At 49.2% G+C, this 21,475-nt stretch overlaps 2 protein-coding genes and 3 long non-coding RNA genes across 5 annotated transcripts; 2 read left to right on the top strand and 3 right to left on the bottom strand.

Annotated features, from left to right (window-relative positions):
• Positions 1–161: 161 nt before the first annotated feature.
• LOC107205398 (bestrophin-1-like) lies at positions 162–9,609 on the top strand. The gene is made up of 10 exons (XM_015629723.3): positions 162–395; positions 2,550–2,709; positions 2,876–2,970; positions 3,488–3,721; positions 4,307–4,461; positions 5,162–5,239; positions 6,680–6,832; positions 7,273–7,353; positions 7,936–8,087; positions 8,377–9,609. Exons 2-10 carry the CDS (start codon positions 2,558–2,560, stop codon positions 9,554–9,556), a joined length of 2,280 nt encoding a protein of 759 aa, XP_015485209.1. The 5' UTR covers positions 162–395; positions 2,550–2,557; the 3' UTR covers positions 9,557–9,609.
• On the bottom strand, positions 4,332–6,715 carry LOC117244557. The gene is made up of 2 exons (XR_004497906.1): positions 6,645–6,715; positions 4,332–4,613 (listed from the first exon to the last, which is right to left on the bottom strand). It is a non-coding gene; the product is annotated as an uncharacterized LOC117244557 (long non-coding RNA).
• A 757-nt stretch (positions 9,610–10,366) lies between the features above and the next one.
• On the bottom strand, positions 10,367–13,828 carry LOC107205408 (ferritin heavy chain). The gene is made up of 4 exons (XM_015629739.1): positions 13,540–13,828; positions 12,026–12,172; positions 11,468–11,593; positions 10,367–10,695 (listed from the first exon to the last, which is right to left on the bottom strand). Exons 1-4 carry the CDS (start codon positions 13,648–13,650, stop codon positions 10,537–10,539), a joined length of 543 nt encoding a protein of 180 aa, XP_015485225.1. The 5' UTR covers positions 13,651–13,828; the 3' UTR covers positions 10,367–10,536.
• Positions 13,829–16,540: 2,712 nt separating this feature from the next.
• On the bottom strand, positions 16,541–21,447 carry LOC117244554. The gene is made up of 4 exons (XR_004497902.1): positions 21,334–21,447; positions 20,728–20,874; positions 17,067–17,170; positions 16,541–16,635 (listed from the first exon to the last, which is right to left on the bottom strand). It is a non-coding gene; the product is annotated as an uncharacterized LOC117244554 (long non-coding RNA).
• Positions 20,034–21,164, top strand: LOC117244556. Its single transcript, XR_004497905.1, has 2 exons — positions 20,034–20,758; positions 20,860–21,164. It is a non-coding gene; the product is annotated as an uncharacterized LOC117244556 (long non-coding RNA).
• Positions 21,448–21,475: the final 28 nt, after the last annotated feature.

Here is a 21,475-nt window from a genome sequence, read left to right as displayed (position 1 = left end):
CCAAACAGGAAAGAATTAAGAGGAAAAATGCCTCTCTTCTGGCAGCCACCATGGCTGTGCCAGGAGTTAGCAGCAGCGGAGCAGCCAGCCCTGCCTCCCCCTCCTCCGGCCGCCTCTATAAACACGCAGGGCTTACTCAGAAGATTAGGAGGGAACAGGGCAAAAGACAACAGAGTCTCTTTTGTAATGAGGAGGGATTACAGCATCAAGTGACCGGCTGCAGCTCCCAAGTGGGTCTCAGGCTCCTTAGCACACCGTGTGGGGCAGGTCCAATCCCCCTATGAGCCAAGGGGGCACGAGGAGGCGGGTGGTGGCCCGGGCCACAAAGGACCCAGCGGGGACACGTGCAGGACCAAACCTCCCCAGCCTCCAGCACGGCTCAGGAGCCCATGACTGTGAGTATCTGGTCCTCCTAACAGCAGCGGGAGGATCGCTCTCTCCCACAGAGATCCATCTTCCTGCCTATCCGTGACCTCCTCTGGTTCTGTCCCTCTGCTCTGTCTGCTCATTGCCTGCTCATTGTCTTTGCGATACCTGCTCGGGTCTGTTTGTGGTGGCTGTTGCACCTGATGTCCCAGAATCTTGCTTGCTGTGGGCTTCCACAGCTGAATTTCAGGTCAGTCGACTTCCAGGTGTGTTGTTAGTCCAGAGGGATGAGCAGGGGATGCAGGCAGTGGCAGGCAGCAGCTCCCTGTGTGGGCTCTTCCTGCCCATCCCGACTCCAGTGTGCCAGTGAGCCACCTCCCACAGACCTCAGCCACAAATGGAACGTGCCAGCTGCCCAGTGACATTCCAGGGCAGCCCAGCACAGGCTGGCAGGTGGGCAGAAAGGTGCCTTTAACCATTCAGGGCTGGAGGGAAAAGCACTGGGAAAAGCCCCATATCCCACATGGGAGCAGAACAGAGTAGAGGTGGGCGACATCCATTATTTACATGGACAAGAGCTGGAGTTTTCCTTCTTTGGTAAAAAATGGAATCTGTATTTGAATTACGCAACAAAGAATCTCCTTGAGCGCTTTCGAGCCCCAAAGCCCAGAGAAAAGATACAGCTTTGTGTAAGGGGCCCCAAAAATGTATGGGGTTTTGGGCATGCTTTTCTCTTCTGGACAGCCCATGTGTGCAACCTCTGGGGCAGTTAAAATCCACTCTTCCAAGTTCTGTGCCCAGAAATCCATATGGAATGAATACAAGGATTTACTGAAATGGGCATTTGTGCAGCTGGGGACAGGGACAGCTCTGCTCCTCTATATCACCCTTAAGAGGAGACTCAGGGACCTGAGTGATGACAGGGAAACCCAAAGGAGGAGCAGCATCAAAAAACCAAACCCTGGACGAAGATGCTGCTTGGCTGAAATAGCCGAAAATCTAGACTTTGCTGGTTTTCTTCACAGCAGCAGCTCACTGGGACCTGAGTTGTCCCCACCTAAGTGTAAATCTTCCACTGGGATGCTTAAATAAGAAACAAAGGAGGAACATGGGCCCAAACTTACCTGCCTTCAGCTGCTTCAGGGTGTGAACTGCCCCTTGAAGTGCTTCTTTATCCCCATCACTCAGGGAGGAGCCCAGGGGCCCATAATCATTAACATTATTACCTCTGTTAAATAGCAATGCCTAGTGACATGTTAGGATTCAGAAATACCAATAGTTTCACACTGGATAATTATTTCTAACCCAAGGAATTATTCACCAATCTGCCTGGCATGGATAACACTGGTGTCTTGTTGTTTGATGGGGTATTTTTGAAATAAATTCAGGTTTATGCAACTATGAGTCTGATTATTAATTGATTATAAAGAATTATTTATGCAACTTAGACTAGAAGTGAAATGGGTATGCTGCATGTCTGGGGAGCATTTCAGGAGCCCAAATGCCTCTTTTTCAGACTGTGATTATTGTGCAACATATGGTTGAAGGAGAGGACCTGGCCAAACTCCATCCCACAGATCTCCAACAGGGAGGGCTGCTCTGCCTGCAGGACTAGGACCAGCAGAGCACAGACAGCTATCCTTGCTGGGATGCCTTCATCAATTGGATTAATCCCAAGAAATTTTTCTGGGGTTTTTCCTTTCCTTTGGGTTGGGGATTTTTTTCTCAGCAGTATTCCAGGAAGATGTTTCCCAGCAATTAGGTTTACAGAAATATATATAGAACAAAAACTATACTTAGAAAATTACTGGGACAAGCATAAACTTTGGAGGTTATGACCCTGAGATTACCACAAGTGTTTTGTGGAAGGGGGTGGCATGTGGGCTTAGTCCTCTCTAACCAACCAGCCCCACTTGAATGATGACAAAAATCAAACACTAGAAACATCCTTGGTCACTATAACCAGCTCAAGAACAGAGAAAAGATGGCAAACTCATCAAATTATTGCCTGCCATCAATTGCCTCCTGCTTCTCTGTGCTACTGCCTCCATCTTACCTGGCTTTTGATCTCAGCTCATTATGTTTTCTCCTTCCTTTCCATCTTGCTTGGTGGGACACTTGGGGTGTCCCTGTGTCCTCCTCCTGCTCAAACTCCAAGCCCTGCTTGTTGTGTGCCTGCACAGGAGCTGTGATGACAGTGACCTACACCAACCGTGTGGCTGATGCCCGCCTGGGCACCTTCTCCCAGCTCCTGCTCCAATGGAAAGGCAGCATCTACAAACTGCTCTACTCCGAGTTCCTGATTTTCATCTCGCTCTACTTCACCATCAGCCTTATCTACAGGTGAGCAACTTCACATGCACAGCCTGGCTTGGGGCAGGACACAGGAGAAACACAGGATTGGGGCTGGGATCCTGCTGGTCAGGCCCTTGCCAGACTCTGTTCCCAGAAGGGAAGGGGAGAAATAAGAGAAGGGAGAGGGAGAACTGCTTCTGTTTTTCCCTTTTAGGCTCATTCTGAGCGAGAGCCAAAGGCTGATGTTTGAGAAGCTGGCGCTGTACTGCAACAGCTACGCCGAGCTAATCCCTGTATCCTTCGTGCTGGGTAAGGAGCTGTCTGGAATCCAGCAGGGAGGGGAATGGGACAGCATTTCTTCTCCTTGGTTCAGCAGAGCTCTGCTGGCAGAGCAACTGCCTCTCCCTGCCTTTGTAAAATTCCTCAAGTGGGAAATATCTTTTATTGTCACAGCTGTGAATGTCCCCCAGCACAGGAGGGCAAGCTCCAAGTGGCACCAGATATGCCCAGAGAAATTGTGGCTGCCTCATCCCTGGAAGTTTTCAAGGCCACACTGGATGGAGCTCTGAGCAATCTGGTCTAGTGGAAGATGTCCCTATCCACAGCAGGGGGTTGGAATGAGATCATCTTTAAGGTCCCTTCCAACCTAAACTGTTCTGGTCCTATGATGCAAAGTATGAAATCCAGACTCCTTTTAGCACAGAGGACTGAATTCCCCTCTAGACATTCCTGCACCCATCCCTGTGTGAGCAGAAAAGAAGGAGAGCAGACAGAGCAGGAGGAAGAAGCTCTTTTCAGATGCCTGACTCTCTCAGCTCCCCTCTAGGTTTCTACGTGGCCCTGGTGGTGTCCCGCTGGTGGGCCCAGTACGAGAGCATCCCATGGCCAGACCGGATCATGAACCTGGTGTCCTGCAACGTGGATGGGGAGGATGAGTACGGGAGGCTCCTGCGCCGCACCCTGATGCGCTACAGCAACCTGGTCAGCGTGCTGATCCTGCGCTCCGTCAGCACCGCTGTCTACAAGCGCTTCCCCAGCATGGAGCACGTTGTGAGGGCAGGTCAGCACTGCTCCTCGCTGCTCCTCTAGGGGCAGGGGCCCCTGGGAGAGGTTCTTTGGAAATGGGGTGGTGCTGTTCCCTCTAGGCCGGTGGGAATTTGAGCCCCAAGCCTCTGAGCTTAACTGCTGGGCACTCTGAATGTTCTTGGGAGATGTTCCTCAAGGTGCAGCAGTTCCCACTCTGCCCACATTGTCTGGTTTCCCTTGGAAATCCACCGAGATGTGATATTGTTGGCCTCCCAAAAAGAAAAGGCACTTCAGGGACACAAGTTATCCCATTCTCAACCAGTGTCTATGGACACCAGGCAGCTGCACCCTCAGCAGCGCTTTACCTCCCTGATGCCTCTGATCTGATATGCTTCTGACATCCAAAGTGAAATCCCATTATCCCCCTTCCATGACTGAATGTTTTAACAAGGAGACTTGTCCTTCTGAATGACTCCCCAAGTTCTGAGTCTTTACTGGGGTTTTTAGGGAGAGCCAAGGCATCCACCTGAGATCCAGATGTTTTCATTTCAGACCGGATCAGATCAGTTCCTCCTGCCCTCTATATCTGTCCTTCTCCCATCTGCTCTTTCCCATCCAGGTCTCATGACACCAGAAGAGCACAAGAAGTTTGAGAGCTTGAATTCCCCCCACAACAAGTTTTGGATCCCGTGCGTGTGGTTCTCCAATCTGGCTGTGAAGGCGAGGAATGACGGGAGGATCCGGGACAGCGTGCTGCTCCAAGGCATCCTGAATGTGAGTGACAGAGGGGACAGGCAGGTCTTTGAGATCCTGGGCAATGGGAGGTACCTGTGAAGCAGGTCCTTGACACATTCCAGAACAGCCAATGCCAGTGGAGGTTTCTGGAATCCAGATGAAAAGCCACAAGGAAGAATGTATCTGGAAGTCTAGGAGAGGTCAAAAACATACTCAACAACTGAGGCCCTGTAGAAAACATTTTTATTAAAACCTCTGAGATAGTTTTGGGCAATGCCTGCTACACAGGCAAGATTTGGCAACAATCCCTGCCCAGCTGCACAGAAAAAGGCTCTGGAGCAGCTCATCCTTCTTGGTATTCATGTGCAGAGAAAGTCATGTGGTTTCTGTTGCCTGGAGCAGAATTCATCTGCCCACAGAGAGGGAGATCTCCCTCCTGGGGTATTTGTCTATAGACAGGAGAGAGAAATGGCTGCTCCTGAGGCCATTCTTTGCCTCACCTGTTGGCTGCTCATTTTGTGAGGAGAAACTCTGCTGTGAAGCAAGCTAGGAAGGGATCTTGGGCTCAGGGGGAGACACTCAGCAGGGAATTCCTCAAAGGCTGAGACTGAGCTCCCCTACCAGAGAAGGTATAAGCACAAGGGAAAGGGCTGGAGCAATGGAGGACAGTGGTGCTGGAGAGGCTCTGCAAGGAGATGGGAAGTAATCCTGACATGCCATTCCCTTTTCCCTGCTGCAGGAGCTCAACACCTTGCGCAGCCAGTGTGGGAAACTCTATGGATATGACTGGATCAGCATCCCCCTGGTCTACACCCAGGTGAGAAAGGAATCCCCACACTCATTGCTCCACCACTGCCCGTGCACATCCCCACTTACACCCACAACTGGAATCCTGGAATGGTTTAGGTTGGAAGGGACCATGAAGCTCATCCAAGTACACCTTCCACTCCACCAGGCTGCTCCAAGCCTTGTCCAACCTGGCCTTGTGCGCTTCCAGGGGTGGGGCAGCCACAGCTTTTCTGGAAAACCTATGCCAGGGGCTCACACCCTCTTAGTTAAGAATTCCTTCCTCATATCTAATCTAAACCTGCCCTCCATCAGTTTAAAACCATTGTTCCTTGTGCTGTCACTATCTGCCTGTGTAAAAAGTCGCTCTCCCTCCTTTGTATAAGCTCCTTTAAGGTACTGGAAAGCCAAAGCCTCCCCAAAACCTTCTCATCTCTAGGCTGAACAGCCTTAGCTCTCTCAGCCTATCTTTGTAGAAGTGCTTCATACCTAACCCATCCATGAAAAATGCAGGATACTCTTAAATCCCTCATCCCCACATGCACACATCATCTCTCTTCCACTGGTAGCTCAGCACACGCCCAGCCCAGCCTCCTTTCCCTAACTCAGACACATCCACCTCTCCAGAAATAACCTCTGTCCAGGGGTAACAAATCCACATAGATCCATGGAAAACACAAGAACACACAGACGCACTCCCTGCACCACCTTGCAGGGATCACATCCTGGGCAAGATCCCAGGAAGGTTGTGCCAGGCATGTACTCAGCTGTTTATCAGCCCAGGCAGACACTTTGGCACCACCTTGCTCCTTTGTCTCCTACAATCCAGCTGCTCAGATAACAGGAATGCCCTTCACCATGAAACAGGAGCTGCTGCTGCTGCTCTGGCAGGGCTGGAGGTTAATGGGGAACATGTTGGGAAAGTATATTCCTGTTTTGAACCCCCTTGTTTGTATCAAGGGACCACGTGAGAGTCTTAGTTACTCTTAACTTGAAAAGGGGAAGTTTCCAGTCCTGTGATGACAGGGAAAAGCACAAAGCTCAGCACAGCCTGAAATCCAAGCAGGCAAATATTAATAAAAGCTCAGCACGAGGAGCAGGAAGGAAGAAACAAATAGCAATGCCAGGGTTCCCTTCCTGGACTTGGAAGCAGCCTGCCAGCATGGACTGAGTCATGAGACAGCTTCCAGCCCATCCAGGATGTCATGTGCTTGCTGCTGCCACTGGCCTGTGACACCTGCACAGATATCATTCCAGGGACAGCACACAGGGTAGGTAAAAGTTGGAGAGAAAGGGAATGTCTGTAGCTTTCTGCAGGGAAATGCATCCTCCAGCATAAAAGCCTGTCAGAACCAAATCCAAGGCTTTCCAGAGGCTACAGAGCCTGGCTTTGGAGCTGTGTGGGGTGGAACTGCAGGGATATGCTGGGAACTCACGCTGCCCTGGTGTGTCCCTTGGCGTCCTTCCCCAGGTGGTGACCGTGGCTGTTTACAGCTTCTTCCTGGCCTGTCTGATCGGGAGGCAATTCCTGGATCCAGAGAAAGCATATCCTGGCCATGAGCTGGATCTCTTTGTGCCTGTTTTTACATTTCTGCAATTCTTCTTCTATGCTGGCTGGTTAAAGGTAAGTCCAAGAAAACATGGCTGGAGCTGGAATCTGACCCAGCCAAGGGTTTTTCCCAGTGTGAGCTCACCAGGAACCCAGCTGTGTTCTTTGATCTAGGGCAACAACAGGAAGCCAAGAGAGGCTGAGGAAACTCTCTCAGGACTTTCTAATTTTCCAACTGCCTCACTCTGGACACCAGCTGCACTTTTCCTAGGCTTTGGTCCTTACTAGAGGGGGAAAAAAGGAGCTCCTTCAGTTGCAGGAGAGTTGTGTGAGCCAGGGGGAGTTATAAATTCCAGTGTCTCCCAGCCCCTGTGATGCCTCCACTTTTAACCCACCCCTTTTCTGGGAGGAAAAACAGGTCTTGGAATTCAAGGGACATCACACCTGACTTCTCCCTGCAGGGAAAGGGGCAGGGATGACAATGGTGACCTTTGCTGTGTGCTCTCCACATGCAGGTGGCTGAGCAGCTGATCAACCCTTTTGGGGAGGATGATGATGACTTTGAAGCCAACTGGCTCATTGACAGGAACCTGCAGGTAAAGGGGAGGAAGATTTGCCAGGTGAGCCTCACCTGAAGAGGAACACCAAGGCAGGACAGTGACCAAATTCTCCTGCAACACCTCTGCCCCCACTTCCTTGCCTGAGACGAGAGAAGTCCTCCCTATCCACACCAGGGAATTTGGGGTTTCTGGCAATCTTTGTACACAGAGGCCAACTGTAGCTGCAGTCCATGCTCTGGCACACAGGGTGGATCCAGGCTGCTCATTTCAGGCCTCAGCTGCCTTTGAATGACATGTCATTCCTTCCCCTCCTTGCTTTCCTACCCTGTGTCCATCTAAAACTGCCTCCTATGCTTTCTGCCATGCAATAACCACATATCCCACTGTTCTGTCCTAGTGAGCCTGTTGCTTTCCTGTCTCCTTCAGCACCATTTTCCTTCCAATTAATCAAATCTCTGTGTGAGAAACAACCCAAATGACAGGAAACCACAGCAACCCCAGCCACTTGCCTGGCTTCCGTGCTGCACCACTTCCACCAGCACTGTGCTTCTTTGTCCCCCGATAACAGGCACACAAAAGGCTGCTCACTCCGTGTGACATTCCTGCTGTCCCCCACAGGTCTCCCTCATGGCAGTGGATGAGATGCACCAGGATTTACCCATTCTGGAGAAGGACCTATACTGGAATGAGCCTGATCCCCAACCACCCTACACTGCAGCCACTGCCGAATACAAGCGCCCATCCTTCCTGGGCTCCACTTTTGACATCAGGTGAGTGCAGGGACAAAGTGTCACAACACCTGCATCAGGTCTTGTGCAGGACATTACATTTGAGGAGCTTTTAGACTCATCCACAACAGTCAGCATTTTCCAAGGAAAAGGACAAATCTAACCTCTTTTCCTCACTGACCTGCGTGATGAGCATGCTTGTTTTGGCGTGCTAATGGCAGTACAGGGAGAGGCTTGCCACTGGCAGAATAATTCCCAGTGCTGCCAGCCTCTCCAGGAGATCCCTCGCCTCCCTCTATGGCTGTGTAACAGTCCACTTTGCCTTTCCCAGCATGCAGAAGGAAGAGATGGAGTTCCAGCCCCTGGAGCAGATTAAAGAGAATGAGGAGGCCAACCACTCCACTCCCTTGCTGGGACATCTGGGCCGCCTCCTGGGTGTCCAGTCCCCAAACTTCTCCAGGTCCTCTTCCCGGATGAACCTGCTGCGCCGGCGAGGAGATCCCGCATCGCCCTTCTCCCATTATACCTACCAGGACATGGGGAAGGCCGGAAGCCCTTGTGGCATTAATCAGCCAAGGGGAGACTCCCAGGAGCAGTGGGACAGTGAAGAGGGAAAACTAAGGGAGTTTGATGCTTTCATGTCCACCCCCTTTTATGAGAGGCCTGGGTTCTACAGTGCTCCACAGACACCCATCAGCTCCATCCCCATGATTTTCCCTTCCCGACGCCAAGGGCGCAAGAAGCCACCGGCGCTCTCCAGCATCGCTGCGTGCTCCACTTCCCTTCGGGATGTCATTGTCAATGCCTCCCCTTCCAGGGCCAGTGACATGGACAAGAGCCAGAGCTCCCTGGGTTCTGCTGCAAAAGAAACCTTTGTTTGGCCAACAGAACGGAGCAAAGGTCCCGACTCCATGGCTGTGACAGTAGAAGAAGGAAAGAGCAGCTCCAGGGAAGTTGCCACCACGGGAAGCCCAGGAGCGCAGTCCACAGCATCCAACAGTCCCAAATTCCCCTTCCTGCCAGAGCCCCCTGAGCGTGAGAAGCAAGGCAGCTTCAAAAGCCTGAAGAGCTCCAAACCCTCACACCCACCCTGGCTAAACCTGGAGAACACGGCTTCAGCCACTCCCAGTTCAGAGCATTCCAGTGCCTTTCACACCCCCAGTAACAAAACCCCAGGAGGCAGCACCACCCTCTGCTTCTCCTTCACTCCAGTCACCTCTCCAGCGCTGGAAAGGTCCCACAAGGGCAACCTGAGCCCTGAGGCTCGCAGCCTGAGTTTGGAAGATGCAGCTAGCGCTCCAGACCAGCACCCAGAGGTTTCCAGAAACATTAGAGACACTGGGAATGTAAACACTAATCCCCCAGCTCCCAAAGAGCCCAGGAGAGCAGAGAGTCCATCCCCCAATGACTCTGGAATCTCCCTAGCTGAGGGTGACTATGTGGGGCTGATGGAGGTGATCCTGGAGGCCAGTGAAAGCCCAGGGGAAGAGCAGATGGACCAGTACAGCTAAAGGGGAATCCATGGGATACCTGCCTTATCCTGGCCCTCACCCAAACAGAGGTGCTGAACATGCAGCTGGAGCCCAGCCTGGGCTGAAACCAGCACTAAGGACATGCTGCTCCTGCCCTCAGCTACAGTAGCAGGCACAATCCATGTTGCAACAAGAGCAAAAGCACCAAAAAACCCAACTGTAGCAAAAGAACAAGACTTTTGAGTGTTAAAGACTGCAGGTACCAGCCAGGCATAGCCCAGAATAGGAGCACAGTTGATGTGGATACTTCGCTCCTCCTCACAGCAAGAATGAGAGCTTGAGTCCTTCCTCAGGCAGGACTTGCACTCCCTAACAAGATACTTCAGGGAAAAGTAAGGGACTGAAAAAAATCCCATATTTTGCAATGCAGACCCACAGTGCCTTTTCCAGGCCTGCCTGGCTAGTGTTTTTCAGTACTGGGATAAGGCAGGGCAAGGGCCTGCCAGCACAGACAGCTGCAGCATCTGCCCAGCACACTGCTTCCTTCCGAAGGTTCACGTCTGCCACCACAGATCTGACGGTGCTCAGAGAAATGCTGGATGGCAGCAGACATCACTCAGCTCATTTTTTACTGCCCACCCTCAGAAAATAAAAGTGAGGCTCAAGCCCAGGACCTTGGTTTCATTTCCTCATTTCAGTTCCCTGCAAGGAATTAAAAGAAACCAGAGGTTTTCGTACTTCTGCCTTCAGCAGCAGCTGCAAAGCCCCCATGTCACACAACAAGTTGACCTCCCACAGCCTTCACTACAGCTGCCTGCTCCCCCTCCAAACTAAACAGGAAAAGCCAGCTGGAACCAAGTCACTTTATTGGCTGGAGGGCAGTACATAAAACACAAAGAGAGGGGAGAATATTTGGTACAGAGTATGGAACTGTTTATCTAGATAGCTGAAGCTGCATGCACGGCTGGACAGTAAGTAGGAGTCCCACTGAAACCCACAGCGTGGCTCTTGGCAAGGCTTCAGCTCTCACAGTCCCCGAGGGTGTGCTTGTCGAAGAGATACTCTGCCATGCCGTATTTGGGGGCCCCCATCTTCCGCAGGTTGGTCACGTGGTCACCCAGCTCCTTGATGGCTTTCACCTGCTCATCCAGGTAATGGGTCTCAATGAAGTCACACAACTGTAAAGGGAGACCAGAGGTTTAAATTCAGGCCTGAAATCCTACCGAGGCTCTCTAAGGAAAGGAGAGGATGCAGAATTTTCAGGCTGAGAGGAAGCAGCCTCTAGTTTTGTTGCAGAACAAGATCAAAGTGAGCCAGACTTACATAAGCTCACTTGCTCCAGAACCCTGAAAAGCCAGGCAGCTCAGGAAGCCTCTCCTCTTCCTCACTGCAGGAAGCATTAGCCAAGGTCCTGAGCAGCTTGACACACCCCCACTGCACAGCAAGCTCACAGCAGTGAAGATTTACACCTCTGGTTTTGCTTTAAAAAGTCCCTCTAACTTAGCCAGGACACTCCCCAGAGTGTTGGGATTCTCACCCATATTAATCTCTTCCTAATATTAAGCAACCTCAATCCAGCCTTGCCAAAAACTTCCATCTGAGAACTACATGTTTTCAGACAGTGTTCTGAAACATCAGGGCTTTTCATATTCCAAAGCAACTCTGGAATTTTGTGGCAAAAAAGCCTCGTGACAAAAAGCCTTACAAAGATGGAACTCAACCCCCTCAGAAACGGTCTCCATAGAGACTGTTCACAGACACTTCAGAGGGAATACATCAAGTCCCTGCCACCTTAAAAATGTTACTGGAAGGACAGCAATAACCCCACCAAAGGTGTCTGGAAGGGCTGCACCCCTGGTTCACACCTTTCTTCACCTTTAACAACTCCAAGGACACACAGCTCAGCCCTAAAGCCACATCTTTGGACAGCCATGTTGAGCATGCACTTACATGTGGGTCGTTCTTTTCGGTTGCCAATTTGTGCAGTTCTAACAGTGATTGGTTCACGTTTTTCTCCAGGTGCAGGGCACACTCCATGGCAGTCAGGCCATTCTCCCAGTCATCACGGTCTGGCTTCTGCAAGGGGAAAGCACAGGACATGTTTTCTATAAGAACCCACAGACCAGCAGGGTGGAGTCTTTAGATCACTCTCAAAGCCTATTTAGACCAAGTTTAGGCACTTATGCAAAGCCAAAAATTTGAGGTGCACCCTGGGAACAGAACTAAGCAAACCCTCAAAGTCCCACTTCTCAAAACAGTGCATAGAGCACATCTGCTCAGTGTTAAATTTAATGATGATGAACCAGTTGTCTTCTGGTTCTGCCCTCATCCCACAGCAAACAACCTGGGGCTCAACACCTCCTTACACAAGAAGTAGTTTTTTATTAGTCAATCAGCACAAATAATCAAATTGCTCCATATCTCAAATTACTGTGCCTCTCCCGTGTCAGCTGCTGCTCTTCTGGGGAGGACCCAGAGGAAAATTCATCCCCTTCCACCCACACTCACCTTGATGTCCTGCAGGAAGATGCGTCCACCCCTCTGGTTCTGCAGCTTCATCAGCTTCTCAGCGTGCTCCCGCTCCTCATGGGACTGATGCAGGAAGTACTTGGCAAAGTTTTTCAGGGCCACATCATCCCGATCAAAATAGTAGGACTGAAAAAAAATAAAAATTCACAGGCTTTAAACCTCTGCTTCAGGATGGCTGCAGTCCAAGCCCAGGCCAGCAAGGCAGTGTGGAACTACTCTCCCCTTCATATCATTTGACCTTCCAGCTAGGGTTAAATTTTAACCTGCATCCCTACCAAGGGCACAAATGAATGGCGTTTGTGTCCTTGGCTCAGTTCTGAGAAAACAAACCAAAACAAAAAAAACAAACCAAAACCCTGAAAGCCCACAGATAGCTGTTCTGAGAAGCATTAAGCTTCAGCCTTGCAAAGCCTTTTTTTTCAAGGAGAATCTTCCCTTTGTTTGCCTAAGCTTGTTTACAATGATCACATTGCAAGTCAGGGTCTTGACTTGCAACACCAGGTAAGAGAGAGCCAAGAACTTTTAGGTACTTCTGCAAAAAAGCTCTTTTGCTCCCCTAGGCTTTCTAGAGATTAGACTAAGGAATACACTTTCTACTTTTTTTTGGGGGGGAAGTAAAAGTAATATTTAAAATACAAGAAAAATTCAACTACAATATGAATTCAACAGCAACTCCTTTTCTGAAAGCCAAAAAATCCTGTAACAGCAGTTAAAATCTATCAAACAATTTGTTTATTCCTTCAGAGTCATTACCAGGCTTCAATGGAAAGTTCTGTATCAGTTGCCAATTATTTACCAACCTACTACAGAATTCTCTGCTCTTAAACCAGCGGCCTGGAGGTTCAAGGCAAGGCACTGGTGCTTGTGTACCACTATCACCAAACAACAGAAGCTCAAAACAGGGCTCAGAAACAAATTAACGGAGAAAAAAAACTACAAAATACGTGCCAAAACACAGCACAGCGTGACTAGGAAGTCTGTGTCCCATCACGCCCAAAGCACCACGATTGCTGCACAGAGGTCAGGAACGGCTAAAACGGGCGCCTCGGGCCAAAGGAAGCACGTAAACACAGGGCCCGAGGAAACCACGGATTCCTACTGATTCCTGAAGGAAAACCCGAGCCTAGGAGGCGAGCACGCCTGCGGGAAAGGTGCCAAAGGCTTCGTTTAGGCACCTCCCGCTACCCAGCCCGGCCCCAAGGGCAGAGCCGGCGGCGAGGCGCTGAGCGCGGCCGATAACGAGGCCGCCAAGGGCAACGGTCGCAGGGCTCGCGGAGCAGGCGAGATAAAAGGGCCTCACCTACACCCAGGGGACGGCCCAGACGGGCCTGAAGGCAGAGAGGGGGGGGGAGGAGGAGGTGGAGAAAAAGGAGGAGGAGGAGCTGGGCCCGCAGGCACCGCCCGGCACCCAGGAACCCCCCGCTGGGCAAGGCCCTCGTGCAGCCTCTTTATCCCTCGTAGGACCCTTCCCTCACCGCGCCCACTGCCCTCACCATGCTGAGGTACACGTAGGACGCGTAGAGCTCCAAGTTGATCTGGCGGTTGACGGCGGCCTCGCAGTCCTGGTGGTAGTTCTGGCGCACCTGAGAGGGGGGCGCTGCCATGGCTGGGATGCTCCGGTGGGTGTTGCGGTGACTATGTAGACGGTGGAGTTGGGGAAGGGGGGCGCGGCGGGCCCGAGCGCGGCCGGTTCCGTCCAAGCACTGTTGACGCAGGAACCCGCTTCGCTCCGCCGCCGACGCGCTGTGAGGGCTACCCGCCCGCCGACGTGCCTTTTATACCTCCGCGCGGAAGGCCACGCCCCCAGGAAGGGGCGGGGCGTCCCGGCGCCCTTCTGCTGGCCCGGCGTGACTCAGCACCCGCCCAGGCCACGCCCACATCGGGGGTGGGGCCCGCTCACCGCCCCGGTTCCCGCCGCGGGAGCGGCGTCCATCATGGGATGGGCCGTGTGGGGAAATTCCCCCAAAATCACCAAATCCGGCCATTTCCCCTCGACCACGTGCGAAACCTGCCGCTAACCCGTGTCCCACATCCTATATTCTACATCCTACATCTCTCCGGGGACGGGGGCTCCGCCGCTGCCCCGGGCGGTTGGTGCCAATGTCTGACCACCCCCTTTGTGAGAACAAAAAGTTCCTAAAATCCAATTTAAATGCAAAAATTGTAGGCCAAATGTCAAAAACTGAACCTGTTGCTAATGCAATTACTATTTCAGCTGCTTTTAGTGCTATCCCAGTCACTCGGTGTGTGCCACGATTTATTTTCAATAAACCGGTTTCTTCAGTCATTCAGTTCAGTCATAAATTTACAACAAGCACTGGAGTCTTTTAGTTTCTGCTTTCTCAAATTTTAATCAGATTACAACGGAATAGAAACTGCTTAAACTGAGATCATCCCATAGCACTGAATGCCCTAATCTTGGCTTTTCCCAAGTCAATGTTCAACCCTGTTTTTTCCAAAGTCAGCATTCCTGCTGAAATCCATCAGAAATACAATTTACTGAGCCTGTACACTCAGAATAAATATTTTTTCCTTTATGGACTAAGCCTCCAAACTCAGATTAAATACTTTTTCCTGTATATACTCAGACCATAAACTCAGATTAAATAATTGTTTTCCTCTCACCAGTTCTTTCTACATATTTTTATCTGGTCTTTGACCCTTCCCGGCACTCTGGGATGTCCCACGCGTGACTGCACAAGTGCCCGTGTGTGGGTAAAGGGCAGCACCAGAGCACTTTTCCAGACACTCCAAATGCCCTGGAGGAAAAGGGAGCCTCGGCCTCCCTTTGTTTCAGGGTTTTCTGCTGCTCCTGTCGGTTAACCATCATAAGTAATTAAGATCTATAACATAACGTGGGTCATACCTATGCCTCAGCAGGCTGCCAGGTACATTTCAAATCTCCTGTTCTCCTCCCACATAAATGCTTATGTAAAAAAAAAAAAAAAATTGTAGCTGCTGGGCAGACTCTTTTTAAATTTGTTTTTTCTTTATTAATGTGCTCACAGTGGATTGTCTTCACAACAGGAACATCAAACAAACCTCCATAATTGCAAAGTTTGTTATGGGAATATTTCCTCTGCAGCTTGGACAGGCTGTGCCACCCGTGACCACACGTCAGTAGGATTAGGGAAGTCCCAAATTCTGCTTTCTGGAGTTGCACAATGCACATTGTATTTGATGACAGCAGATTTATGTGGGCAGGAGAGGAAACACGGGATTGCATAGCCATGGGGGTCATGTCTTGGTAACCAAGGTGAAGAATTCACCACTCTGCTCTCATATGGGATTAGGTTCAGCCATTCCTAGATCTTTCCTGTCTCAAATTACTGTTTTAATTTCGACTTTAATTCATATTCCTTTATTCATATCAAATATTCCATTATTCATATCCTCATGGATGGGTTCAGGCCTCCTTTTATCTTGTGCTGCTCTTCATGAAAATGCATTTATAATAAAAACCCTGAATGATTTGGGTTAGAAGGGACCTTAAACATCATCCTGTTCCACCCTTGCCATGTGCAGGGACACCTTCCACTATCCCAGGTTGCTCCAAGCCCCGTCCATACTGGCCTTGGACACTTCCAGGGATCCAGGGGCAGCCACAGCTTCTCTGGGAAAGCTGTGCCAGGGCCTCGCCACCCTCGCAGGGAAGTCACTTGATGGAAAGCCCAGCCTGAGTAAGGTGATGCTTTTAGCAGGCTTCTTTCCAAGAATGCCTGTAAAGCTCTTTAGGAAAAAAAATCTTTACTGTTTAGGAAAAAAATCTTTGCCCTTATTTTAGTGCCTTTTTATCCCCCAACATTCCCAGCTGCCCAGGGCCTGTCCCATCTTCTCGGCAACATGTGTGGATTTTGAATTCATGTCCCTCTCAGCTGCTTTCTTGGGCTGAAGTAGAGGCATGTTCATGCTGCCCACAGGCAAAAACAGTGTATTGTCTGCCTACACAAGCTTCAAATTGTTGAAGACAATCCCTGTTTTCCCTTGGATGACATCCCATCAGAAACAATGGAGCAAACGCTCTTGTTGTTTACAGCTTAGCTACTGTACACAGGGCACAGACCTCAAAATCTGCCAATTTAGGGATAGTAAAGCTGAGTTTTAAGCATGCAAAACTAATCAGAGCTTCTTTGGTGAGTGTCTGCATATGATACAGAAGGCTATTAGGTCAGAGACCAAGATACATCCGAAGGGGAAGTTTCCATGACTCCTACCCCCACTTTAATATAATTTATCCTGACTCTACCTGTGCCCTTCTCATGCATGAGCTTTCCAAAGGGGCAGAAAACAGGACTCCTAAACAAATACTGGACAATACTTGCCCAAATTAAATTCTGAGACATTTTTGCTGATAGAATCCCTGAGCAAAAGCCTTGGCATGTGGCTTAGGCATCCAGTTAATCTTTCAGCGAGAGGGCTGCCTTGGTGCGAGCAGAGAGCCAGAATGCCCAGGAATGCACAAATTTCATTTCTCACCTGTAGAAATGGTTTACCTCCATTTTGCCGTGCTGGTTTAATGGCCAGAATAATAACAGATCCCAATTAAAAATCAACAACTGTTCCAGTGAGCAAGAAAGTGCTGAACATGCCTGAAATGTAAGATCAACAAAAATACAGTAACCTTTTTTTTTTTTCTTTCCCTAAAGCTCAAAGTCCTGTAAATAAGAGAAATTGCATCCAGTCAAATATTTGTTATGAAGAACCTCCACTACATCCACAAATTTCAGTGTCAATTTCAGCTTCCAGGCTTTATGTAAACACAAAAGCAATCCTAAACTTGGCTCCAAGGTTCATCATGTGTCTGGAAATTTGACACTGATCTCAACTGTGAGTTTTGAAAACTATTTACTAAAAACATCTGGGCTCCACTTGCTCTGGGAGTTTAACTGAAAACTCCTTCTTGTCGCTCCTTGAGCGAAACACTTGGTGCAAACTTTTCAGTTTATTTCTTTTACGTGCCTGAATTTTTTCCAAGTGGGAAACGCGGGATTTAGGCAACAAGTTTTCTCTGGGTACTTACAGCACAGAATGCAAATGACTGGGGTACACAGAGCTGCTGGTTCCTGGAAACACTCTCCAAAGGGAGACAGACAAAGAATGTTTGAAGTTCTGCTGGGAAATTTGCTTTGGAAACAGAAAACAAAGCTGTTTTTAAGCAGGGAAAAAGTCCCAAGTGCAGAATAATCTGTAGCTTTGTACTACAAGATTTTGTAGACAGGAGGGATAAAACCTCCTTTAGACAGACAAACTTCTAAGTTGTGACACAGGATTTTTTCTCTCTGGAGTATTTTTACACACAGTCTAAACAAAATGCTGTAGGAGATTGCAATTCTCTAATTTTCCCAGAATATCCGTTAATTTATTTTTATTTCTTTTACAAGCCTTGTAAAAATACACTTAGAGCCAAGAGAGTGAGGAAGAACAATGTTAATAATACAGTAATTCTGTCAAGCATAGCCAGAAGAAGGATCTGGCAAATTTACTTGGATGTATCATCCCTTTTTAAACTAATTTTGAGACTGACTCCACTGTCTGTGAGGGGAAAGCTCCATCCCTGATTCCAAAGGCAGTCTGTGCCCCAGGTGCACGTACAGAAGCTTTCACAACATGGATTAGCCAAGCTGCAAAAGCCACAATAAGTTTGATCTTGACATTACACCACAGGCCACAACCCACACTATTTGCTCTACTGTCATGATCTTCCCGTGGTGCCATCCACCTCTTTTTTTCCCCTCTTTCAGATTCACAGAATGTTAAAAACAAGGGGGTAGGGATCATTCCTGTCCTGCTTCTGTTGTATTGAACTTTTTCTTCAAATACTGTACCAAAATTGCAAATAGACCACCAATCTAAAGTCAACAAGTACAGGGAAATTTCACAATACACCAAAAAAATCACCTCCTTTCTGAGCATGAATTCCCCTGGAAAGCACTGGTGAGTGTCCAATCTCTCATGGATCACCAGGCAGCTTTGATTCTAGATATGTGGGTGAAATGTTTTTTTTAAGAAAAATATATATATTTTTTTAAGAAGTTTTACTTAGGAATCAAAAAGACAAACAGGTTTGTCCCTCCTGAAGCCATCAGATAATTCTGTGAGGATGCAAAAGGGTGTTCCTTGGATTTAGTGTGCAGCATTGAGTTTGAGCAGACACTAAATCTCTCAGAGGAAGCTGCTTTTATACTCAGCCACCCAAGAAGGGATGAGCAGCAAATGCTTTCAAGCATGAGGAGAAGAAACAAGCTTTTACAAGGAGCTGGCAGTTAAAGGACATGCAGCAGCCTGATAAAACACCACAAAAACAAGCAGTGGCCCATGGCTGATCTCTGTTGGGCAGGATGGGTGGGGGGCCACCCCCAAACTGCTGAGCAGGTCTCTCCAGGAACTCATTCCATGGCTTATTCAGATGAAGTGAAGGGATTAAATTGATGTAGAGGGATGTTCTCAGCAGAGGTGAGGCACAGGGAGAATTTTCTCTAGGAAAAGCTCATTCCTGCTGTGCTGTGCTGTGAGGGGACATGAATACACTCCTGTGGTTCATGCAGAGGTGCAGCCACAATTCCACAGGTTACACAGCCACATCCACCTTTCCTGCTGGGTGTAACTTCCTCCTAAGCCATGTTTAGGCCCTTGGTATAAAAGTTAAAATACTGAAAAGCAGCTCAAGGGGCTCAAATTTGGCCTAATCCTTTGTGTGCTGCTTGTGGAGCAGCCAGGCAGTGCTGAAGTGTGTTGTCCTGCAAAGTCACATCTGGATGAGCTGGGCACAGCTCCTTCCTCAGGGTGGGGAAGAGATCCAGTGGTGCTTTCCCTGCACACTGAACGAGCTGGGGGGAAAAAAGCAAGGAAATTGCACAGAGAGAAATAAAACAGGGAAAATCATCTCTGTTGGGGCAAAAAATGGCTGTGACACTCTAAATCGGGTTGGACTTCAGGACCACGTTGAAGTGGTTGTGCTCAGCTCAGCAGATGTTGGGCCATGCCCACAGATATCAGCATTTCTAGCAGGCAGTAAAGCAAGAAAAGTGGGTGGCAAAGAAGCCACCCACTCTGTGGGACAGGGAGATAAGGGCAGCCACAGGAACCCCTCAGCAATCACACATGGCTGTTTCAGATGCTCTGCTGGACTGGGCAGGGCCCTTAACCCCAGGCAGAACACCTTGGCCTTCTGGGCTCGTGGTCAGTGTCCTGGGAGGATGTTCCCACTAAAAGCTGTGGAGGCAAAGCCCTCAGACTTCCCTCAGACAGCAGCCAGAGGAATGCTCTGCCTGGCCTCAGGAATCTTCCACCCAGTTGCTCGATGAGTAGCTTGCTCAGTCATGCATGGCCACAAACCTGTCTAAATAGGCAGCGATGACCAAGACTGAAACTCAAATCAGGAACTTTCCAGTCTAACAAGTAAAAAAAAAAAATAATATTTCCACTCCACACGTACTTAGCACAGGCAAGGCCCTTCCTTGTCTGGTGGTTGGTGCTCTTGGTTCCTTCTAAAAGCCTCTGAGAAGGGACAGCAGGCTCAGAGGAGAGAAGATAAAACACTCCGGCAGCCAGAAAGGTTGCGCTCCTCACACAAAGACCAACACATTTCATTTGTCTCTTTTACCTGTCTCCAGCCACCCTACTGACCCCTTAGAGGGTCTCTGCAGGCCATGAACTTAGCAGAAAACAGAATTTGGACCAGTTTCTAGGGCTGGCCTGGCCACTGGATGGGTCTGAAAGCTCCAGAGTTACGAGATACATGGAGGAGCTCAGCGACTTGAGGGCAAAGGGTAATCACAGAGAATTTCACCAAGATGCCAAGACCCTGAAGAACAGGGAGGATGTTCAGGCCCAGAAGGGAAGAGTTCTCTGACAAAGCATTTCTCCAGTCAGGAGGTACAGGTTGAGCAATGGGCTGACACCAGCTGAAACAACAGCCTGGGAGGGAGCAGAGGGGTGCAAAACCACGAGGATATCTCTGAGGTCACCAAGGAAAACAGAGTCTCTGACTAAGAAGAAAAAAGAAGCCAGAATTGCAGCATTGTTACTTAATCCAGGGAACTTTGTTCAACCAAGACCAGCAGGCTCAGCATGACCATGCAAAAAAAGCTACCAGGCTTTTATTGGAATTCCTGAGTGCCTGTATCCCTGCCTCAGCCTGGTTTAACTAGCAGTGGACTCTGCCTGGAAAAATTCCCACTTTATTCCCTGCCCATGTTTACTCTGATCTACTCTAGAGTCACCAGGCCCTACTTCCCTCCACATAAATATAAATATAAAGCATTTCAAGATGAACAGGGAGGTTGTAAGCCTCACAAAGGAGAGTCCAAATCCACTTCCAGAGTTTTCTGCTGGAAACCCTTCTCCTTCAAATTACCAGCCTTGCTGTGGTGAAAAATTTCATCATTACAAAATTCCTCAGGTGGGAAGGGTTCAATCCCTTCTTGCTGTATTTCAGAGGCCAGGAAAGCAGGTCAATCCAGAGAAAGGAGCATTTCCTAAACTTATTTCAACCTAAACTGTCACACAGCCACTTCACAGGCCTGCAGTGACAAGGATGGGAACACAGCTGGGAATTGCAGAGATTGGAAAAGAAGGAGAAGGAGAGTGAGAATCTGTGTTTTAACAGCCACATTGAGCATAAGAAGCACCAGTGCACAGAAAGGCCCAGGAATAGGAAGAGAAAGTGACATCACCATTACTTTACATCAGTGGAAACTCTTCTTGTTCCAGGTCCTTCAGAAGTGGCTTTTTCCAGAGTAATTGGGAGAAGACAGTTCTACCCTTTCCCCGTATCACCCTCCGCCAAAACCAGACAGATCTCTCTGTTTCAGGCAGTTCCTGCTTTCCTGTAAGGTGGAAGGATCAGGATTGAGCAACAGCACCTCCAAAAGCAACCAAACCTCGAGGGCAAGGAACTGGGAAGTGGGTGGGATCTCTTCCCAGCCATGACTTTTATTCATCCTCCTCCTGGGAAGTGAGGTAACATTCCATTTTCAGACAACGTGTTTTGCCTGATATCTACAAGAGCCAAACTAAGAACATCATGATTCATTTAAAAAGCATCTTTATTTCACCTGCAAAAACTCGTGTTATACCATAAATCAGGGAATAAATGAAAGGTTAATTAGTGCTGTAATTTCAGTTCAGTTCCTCTGTGAGGGATGATGTCCTTTACAGCTCCCTCCATGAATATTCCAGGAACTTTGTTATATTCCCATTGTGCACTAAGATTACAGTCAACAAACAGGACACTGAGAGGCTGGTCACAACTGCCAGCACCCTTCCAAGTGACACTTCCACCTCACCTGCCTGCCAGAGGCTGCCTGGGAAGGAAGGAATCTCCCTGCTGTGTCCCAGAGCTCCTCCTGCTCACTGTGATCTGGGAGAGGAAGGGAAAGGAAGGGGAGAGGGGAGGGAAGGGGAAGTGACCAAGAGGAATAGGGATGC

The sequence above is a fragment of the Parus major genome, chromosome 5, assembly GCF_001522545.3.
Source record: "Parus major isolate Abel chromosome 5, Parus_major1.1, whole genome shotgun sequence".
NCBI classification, from domain to species: domain Eukaryota; kingdom Metazoa; phylum Chordata; class Aves; order Passeriformes; family Paridae; genus Parus; species Parus major.
This window is presented reverse-complemented; position numbering and strand designations above follow the sequence as displayed.